This window comes from Panicum virgatum, chromosome 7K, assembly GCF_016808335.1.
Source record: "Panicum virgatum strain AP13 chromosome 7K, P.virgatum_v5, whole genome shotgun sequence".
NCBI lineage: Eukaryota > Viridiplantae > Streptophyta > Magnoliopsida > Poales > Poaceae > Panicum > Panicum virgatum.
Window position 1 is genome coordinate 22,319,734 of NC_053142.1, and position 8,329 is coordinate 22,328,062.

Consider the following 8,329-nt stretch of genomic DNA (forward strand, 5'->3'; position numbering starts at 1 on the left):
ATGGTCGCCAAGTGGTTTTCGAACCGGTTAAGGTATTGAAAATCTCAACCAAGCTCTGATACCAATTGAAGGACCGAAGCCGGCGACCAGAGGGGGGGTGAATGGGAGCCGATCAAAATTTCTTCGAAATTCGAATCGTTGGCCTATGTCCCAAAATCGCCCAATCCCTCAAGCGTTCTGACCAAAGTTTGGAGTAGCTATTGAAAAGCTAACCCAACACAAAAGACCTCGAACGAGCGAGCGAAACCACGAAGCGAATCGGAAGCAAATCCGAAAAATTGCAGCACTGATCTGCCTGGACCGGTCTGACCGGTGCACTGGACCGGTCTGACCGGTCAAGTCTGTTCAAAATCTAGCAGACCGATCTGACCGGTTTTGCCTACCGGTCTGACCGGTGGCACCCAGAAAACCCCGAAAAACTTAGATTCAAACGGTGAATCTCGACCAAACGACCACAAAAATCGATGAAACTTGGGGGATTGCTTCGCCCCTACCCCGTGAACATATCCCCAAAAAATCTCGTCCTAAAGATCAACGAATCTTGAGAATTATGAGGGAGATCAAAAGGGATTGGGGTTTTCTCAAGAACTCAAGAAAACGAATTCGAACAAGCCAGTGAATCCAGAGGGTTTAGGACAGGTCTAGAAGCACGGAAATCACCGCAAAGAACTCGTGGACTCCTCGCAATCAAGTGCACCAAAAACGAAATCGAAATTTCATCAAACAAGGCACAAAACGAGGAGATGGATTGATTCAAACCGCCCAGAGGGCACGAGAAGGTTAGTGCCTCCTTTCCCAATCAAATCCACAAGAGTTCTCACACAAACAACATTCAAATCTACCCTAAAGAGATGAACAGGGGGAGAGAGACACAGGGGCGGCGGCCTGGAGAAACAGAGAATTCACTGACGAGTTACAAAAGCCGCACTTAACCTAACACAAGTGAAGGGGTATTTATACCCGCGGGACCGGTCAGACCGGTACGCTGGACCGGTCAGACCGGTTGGTTAGACCGGTCAGACCGGTTGGTTAGACCGGTCAGACCGGTGCCAGGGACCGGTCAGACCGGTTGGCCTGCAGCACCCCCTGTACACGATCTCATCCGACGGCCGAGGTTCTTTATTCGAAACGAAGTCTTCTCCACGATGCCGCCGTCTTGATGAAAATCCAGTCCGCGGTTTTGGAGGGTCCGCGAAACCCGGGTAGGTGGCCGGTTTTTGAGAAAACCGTCAAAACCTCACGCGCGGGAAGATTCCCTCCTCCGCGCCGTGGCCCTAGACGCCGTTCCTGCCTCGGCCTTCTGACGGCCCTAGACGCCGCCCGACGCCCGTCACCTCCTCGCCCGCAGCGAGGCCCTAGACGCCGTCGACGCCCGTCGCCTCCGTCAGTCCCGATACTGACGCCCGTCACCTCCACGACTTGGCGTCTTCAACCGCCGTCTGCCTCCTTGGTTTTGTGGCGCAAACCAAGAAACCCGCCTTCCGTCGCCGCTTGCGCCCTCGATCCAGGAGTGGACGCCACAGCTGCCGCCCGGTCCGAGCTCCGGTCCCGGCTGCCCTTCACCGCCGTCCACCGCACGGTCCATCGGCCACAGCACCTCCACGACAGCTCCACGTCGACACTCGACGCCCGTGTACCTGCAATCCAAAGACCAAGCGCACGATCACACCGTACGGTTGATAATTCACTAATCACAAGCAGGATAGAGTACTCTCGTTCCTCACGTAGCAATGCATGGAGACGAACCTAGTATCACAAAGATAAAACTGGACAATTCTGATTCAAAGCACAGTCCATTTTCATACTACAAAAGTGACCACCAAAGTGTTCATATAATCTACAGACCGGAGCTATCTAAATTTGCATAGCACACAATGGATAATTATGATTAACTTGACATAGTACAGAAATCTAAATTCAGGTAGTCACATAATGGATAATTATAATATCTTGACACCTAAAATTCAATAGCATGGCAACGGCTACAAGGTGGCACAATATTTAGTTTAACTGCAGAGGGGACCTTTCCTTCTATGTATGTTGCTATAGCAAAAAGTGCTTTAGGGGCTTCCACGAGAGCATCCTTTGTCATGGGAAAGCATTTGCCAATTGTGCTGGTAGAACACGTATATAAACCACATGTGGTGTCCAATGTAAGGCACTCAACAGACGTATTCTTGAGAATATGACATGTTAGCTCAACCAAGCTCTTTGCAGAGCGGAAACAAGTGATCTTCACATTCCGAAGGTTGTCATGACGGTGTTCTGGCATCTGCCTTAGATGTAAGGATTCTACAAAAATTGAGTCATTCTCCGTGTGCCTCGACGTCACCTGAAAATGAAAAATCCAAAATACTTGAATTAATGCTTTCACCAAAGTCACTAGACTTATTTGTAGGATGAGAAGTTGCTCTTACATCTAGGATGAAGGTCTCCAAGGAAGGAGCAGCATCAAGAAAGGATACCAGAGAGAAGTAATCATACGACGGAAAAATATTTATTCCAGAAAGAGCAATGTGCAAGTACTTGAGGTGGAGGAATTTGCTAGGTATAGTACATTCATTGACCATCTGCATAAAAGATAGTACTTCAGATAGACTATATTAGACTATATTATCCTCAAAGGTATGAACACTGTTATATAGATATGAAAGGTCTATAATCACAAAGAATTTCATCAAAGCATACCTCACCAGATGAGACAATGGTAGCAGTTTCCAGGTTTGGTGAAATGGATGGAAGCTCTACACAAGCGTGACATAAAACATTGGAATTGTGCATGTATATGTTCTTCACTAGCAATGACTCTCTGAAGGAAAGTTGTAAACGTTCATTTGTAAAGCGCAAACTGCGAACATTTGGAGCTTTGCTCTCTATTACTTGCAACTGGCGGCAATCATACACCTCAATGTAGCTGAGCTGCTGCAGCAGGAAAGGTACTTTCACGTATATTATCTCATGGCAATGCTTTAGTCTCAACTGCTCCAAAGCAACAGAACCGGAAAGAAGACATCCAAGCTCATCCCCCGATATATGCACAGAAATCAAGTGCAGCCTTTTTAGGCTTCCAAAGCAACCAAGTTTAGCCGTGGGACGGAACGTACAGCAGCAAAGATGAAGAAGCTGAATCAAGCTTCCACTCCCATCAGATAAAAGTGAGCATGGAAAGTTGTAATATGATTTTGCGATGGGTTCAGTGAATCGAGCCAACACAAGTGTGAGCTCTTGGATCCTCGGTGTAACAGCAATCTGAAGCCAGCTATCAAGATAACTACTGGATTTCGTATTGTAGAAAGGATCCAAGTCAATTGTGAGTGCCTTCACGCCAATGCCCGAGTGTTTTCTCATAATGTGATCAACAGTTTTGGTGAAATCCGTTGCACAATTAATTGAGCAGACTGTTCGGAAGCTAAAGGTAAGATTGGGACGATGCCTCCAGGAATGTAGAAAGGCATGAGACACAATAGCAGCACGGGCAGCATCTCGCAATGGCATAAGAGAATGTATATGCTGCCAAATTTCCTTCAAGCACAAGCATAGAAGTCAAAACATTAGAAATAAGAAGTCCATAGAGCACTGGAGTAATGTAAGTGTGGCGTTAAATTGTATGTTATATGCAGAAATGTTAGTAGTGGTTTCCTCAACAAAGAATAAACTCCAGAGAATAAAAGTACAAATTTTTTGGCGACCATTTAAAGTATATCTTCATAATGCGATGTGATACGGTGCTTGGATGGAACCTGTTGTACCTCCCTTCCTGAACCATTAAGGTAATGATCGTAATTAGGAACATGATTTATTGTAAACAGGGTGGTTTAGTAATTGTTCCTCTACTTAATTCATTTTTCACGTCTTCTGAAGCTAGCCTGAAACACATCTCGATCTCGTATCCCCAATGAACAATTCCTAATCAAGCGATCTAGGTTGATGGTTGCCGCCTCGATCTATGCCTCGCTTTTCTAGAGCGCGATGGCCACCTCTGATCCATGATGAACATGTTGCAAACACCAACACATGTCGTACAGAAGGGCTGTTGGTTTGGTGTCACATTGTCAGGTTGACGGTGAAGCCGTAGTGGGATATGGAGTGGTGGATGGGCCATTTTAACGGACCATGAGCGCTGAAGGATCTGCATTGGGAAATTTCTCTAAAAAAAAGGGTACTGGCTGTTTTTCCTCCTTATGCTGCTCTCCTACGTCTTATCTTCGTTTTGTTTTGGTTTTGATCTGTTTGATAAATCAAACAGAACTGGATTATCTTTTGCCATGGAACCCTGTATAATTCAGTTCTCATTTTGATTTTGCTGTTGAAGTTCTCTGGATTATATTTGGCTGTGACACCCTTTTCTGTCCTAGCTAGCTGCTACACCTGAAGGGAAGATCTGAAGAATTGGAACAAAAACATTTGGAAATTCTTAATCCAATACTTCAACACCTGCTTCATTCATCTGCCACCATGTCATGGAGAGAAGAGGTACAAATGTACAATGTTTATCCAGCCACTAAAGTTAGTAAAACTCCTGCACTCCTGGTATAAACATTGTTACGATGTATTTATTTCCAGCATTTCAATGACCATATTAGATGGAGTTTTTTTTTCTTTCGAAAGCTAAGACCGAAAAGGAGGCATCTTGGCATTTATCGCAGGTATCATGGGAGCACACCTGGAACTACTGTGATTGACAGGTGCGCATATTATGTATCATGTCTATGAGTTGGGAAATCTGACAGGTGGTGGAGGATTAGACATTAGACAAAAAAAGGATAGTCAATTTGTTGGCAGGGGATTCTATTACCTGTCAAGATATATACATATTTAAACACTGTTGACTATGGACAGTGGACAGTAAAGTATGGACTTATGGACAATACACAATAACTGAATACTTGTTGAAAGACACGGTAGCAGTGCCAAAACATATCGGTTTTACACACTTATATTTCAGGTAATGGACACTACTATAAAAATAATTTGTAGGAACATCCGTTTTTTCTAAGGGCACCCCAAAAGATAACGCAAGATAGAGCATGCTGCAGTCTATCACACTATAGTATATATATGCTGAACGTACGTACCTCCGGAAGGTCTGTATACCTCACTCTTTTGCCACATTGAGGACTGTCATCTTGTTGGTATGGTGATCCCTTTTTCTTCTCTGCTGAAGCAGAAGTTGCATCTGCCACACGTATGTAAATAATTAATTAGGCAACGATTGTGATAGGCAGATAATCAGACACCAACTTGAGTACTGTAGTTGTCGGTGTCATGCCAATAGGTGTAAAACCTGAACATCCAGCACAATGAGGCTTCAATTTTCTGAATGACATGGGCGGGGACTAGGGGACTAGTAGAATTATACTCCTATATAGGATGCGTGAGTAGCAGATCAAGCTGAGAGAGACTAGGGGATCGGAAGAGCAGCAGTACGCGGTGGCTTACCAAGGGCAAGGATTTGTCGACGGTGACGACGCTCCGGCTGCATGATCGATCGGGAGGATAAAATCGAGGACTTGGAAGGCGGAGGCTGCTACGTTCCTCAAGGCTTTGCTTCGCGCCGCAACAAACGAGAGACGAAGGAGAGAGGTGGGTATGGATTCGGGATCCCGCTACCTGTCTCGTAGTATTCGAGTTGAAGCCGCCAGGGAACTAGGGCTAGGTAATTGGGCTGGGCTAGATCAGAACGAAGCCCGTATCCCGCTGGGTTGGCAGGTCCAAGTGTACTACTAAGTATCTCTCATTATTAGTACCGGGTATAAACTGGTGTTCATACCGGTTCCGCAACCGTATCAGTTGCACGATTTGGTACAAAACACCGATAGGTAAAGAGTAAGGTATTCAAAAAGATTAAAAATATATATTTTAAATCTCGGAGAAAAATTCGAACCCGGAACCTCTTATTTTGCATGTACTGAGTTTATTATCTCACCTACACAGCGAATCTAATTGGACGAGAGATGCTTAACTTTTTTTCTCAATTGACACGTGGATAATTCTTAAGTACCGGATAGTGTTACTATCTAGCAACAAATAAAAGATCTCCCAAGCTTTCCACCCACTGCAAATGTTTGGGTCTTCAAGTTGGAAACGGGCTGGGTCAACCCATTTGGTTGTTGGACCAACCCACAAGAGCAAGGCCAATGGGCTATATGGGCTGGCCTCAAGAGAAGGCTGGGAATCCTATATATCTTCCGATAGATTTTTTCTTACTCATCTTCTAGTGTTTGAGATTCGTGCGAAGTACTAGCTCCGTAGGATTTTCTTTCACCCACCGCCTCCCCTCCGCTCCTCCATTAACGCCACCGGCCCCCGCCCGGCGCTCGTCGCCCCCGCGGTCCCTGCCGTCGCCGGCCCCGCACGGCGCCGCCGGCCCTTGCGCGGGCGCTCTCCAACGCCGTGCCCGCCAGCCCCTGCGCGGGCACTCTTCGGCGCGGTGCCACCAAACCTGCATGCTGCTGCCGCCCCCATGGACTTGCTGCGCTGTGATGCCAGCCCGCACGCGCGGGAGCACTTCACGCGTCGTGCGCAGCCGCCGGCCGCCGTGTTGCACAGACGCCGCACCTACCCACCCATGCGGGAGCGCTGCTGCTGCCGCCGGAGAGGAAGGGGCTGGCCGGCAATTTTTCTCAAAAAAAATGTTGATGCCGGTTGATAAATGTTGAATCTATTATGTCTAAATGTTGAAATAGTTTGTATGAGACGTTGAATCTATTATGGTAAATTATTGAATAACATTTTAGAAAATGTTGAATTAAATTTGGACCTAATGGGCCGTGGGCTGTCTTGTGGGCTAAAAATAACTTGCTTAACTACCTACCACAAGACATATAGGAGCCCCCAGAGAAGGCTCCATAGAAGCCGTAGTAACCTGCTGACTCAATGGGGCATGTGAAAGCCGTAGCCTACTGACCATGATGCACAGAAGAGAGATACGCATGGAGTCGAGCTAGCTAGCGGCACCGGCATCTCGACGTGTCTCCCTGCCCTCCGGCGGCAGCGACTCCAAGCGTCGTGCTCCCCTCGTGCGGCTGTCCCGTCAGGTAAGTTTCTCCCGTCTCCCCTATGTTGGTTGTCCTAGGTTTTTTGTTCTAGGATTTGTTCTTCCCCATCAGGTGCGTCAATATCTGCTGTCTGCTTCCTTCCTCGGTCAAGCCAAACAATGGACTAGTATATAGATCGTTCTTTTACTGATTTGGTAGAGTTCTAATTGTTGCAATCCTTTGTGATCTGATTGCTCGTTATATAGTATCAGTGAGCCCGTAGTCTGATATACTACTTGTATGTGTAATGTAACTTGAACAAAATTTCTCCAAACAACAAATGTGAGCATGGCAGTTTATTATTTCAGCACTGAACATGTGTTGTTTCTTTTGGTTCTGGGAAAGTTTGAATGCAGCATTAAGAGAACAGAGGGTATCGCTATGCGGGGACCTTTTTTAATTCAATATTTTTCTAATTTTTTACTCCACAGCTTATGTAATTACGTGTAGAGGTGCAAATGAATTGTCCTTAGGGTATTAATTGCCCCTCTTTAGTTTAAAAATTTTAAACTAGAGAGGGACGGTAGATACTCTTAGGGTCACCTATTTGCACCCCTAATTTTGTGCTTTGTTACACTGCTGTCAAAAAGATCAGCTTGCACTTGCTGACAAGATTATATTGTGTTTTGTTCCCCCTTGCATGAAAAAGCTCTGCATGTCATCTGAATTTTGATTCTGCAAGAAACACATTTTCCTCTATTTCTACGCACAATCCTCTATGATGTTACTGAATACTGAAGTTTGGCGAGACTTGACGTTCTGATGTATTTCAGAATGCACACTGATATGTTGATGAGTTTGTTACCTATTGCTTTGTTATCAGTTGAAAAATGGCAGGCCGCATGCAGCTCACAAGCCAACTTCATTTTACTATCAGCATTATGGCCTAATGGGCATGAATTTCTTACCATCGTTTCTCAAATTGCAATTCAGTGTAGAATGTGCTATTCTCTCAGTGGTACTTAGTGCTTATCACGGTATTCATGCTCCGCATTTTCATTTTTCGCTTCCCTTTTCTGAACTCGTGAGGTGATGCCTTTGGTTAATGGGAAATACGTTGCTATAATATTTTTTTAGATTACACAGTACAACTTAGACACTCACAACGCACACATACTCATCCCTATAAACACACGTACACAAACCAAAGGCGGGCCCAAAGGGTATTCATGGGTATGCATTGAATACCCATTGTTTTTGCTAATCACTGGTATTCAAAGTTATAATTAACTATAAATGTTAAAAATAGATTTATAATGGTAGGTATTGCCAATTTTAAATACCCATTGTTC

The 8,329-nt window shown here is 45.3% G+C and overlaps 1 protein-coding gene across 1 annotated transcript; it reads right to left on the reverse strand.

Moving 5' to 3' along the window:
• Window positions 1-1,957: 1,957 nt before the first annotated feature.
• Window positions 1,958-5,327, reverse strand: LOC120640011 (F-box/LRR-repeat protein At3g26922-like). Its single transcript, XM_039915915.1, has 6 exons — window positions 5,285-5,327; window positions 5,076-5,176; window positions 2,829-3,522; window positions 2,689-2,744; window positions 2,418-2,570; window positions 1,958-2,332 (listed from the first exon to the last, which is right to left on the reverse strand). Exons 1-6 carry the CDS (start codon window positions 5,325-5,327, stop codon window positions 1,958-1,960), a joined length of 1,422 nt encoding a protein of 473 aa, XP_039771849.1.
• Between the last annotated feature and the right edge of the window lie 3,002 nt (window positions 5,328-8,329).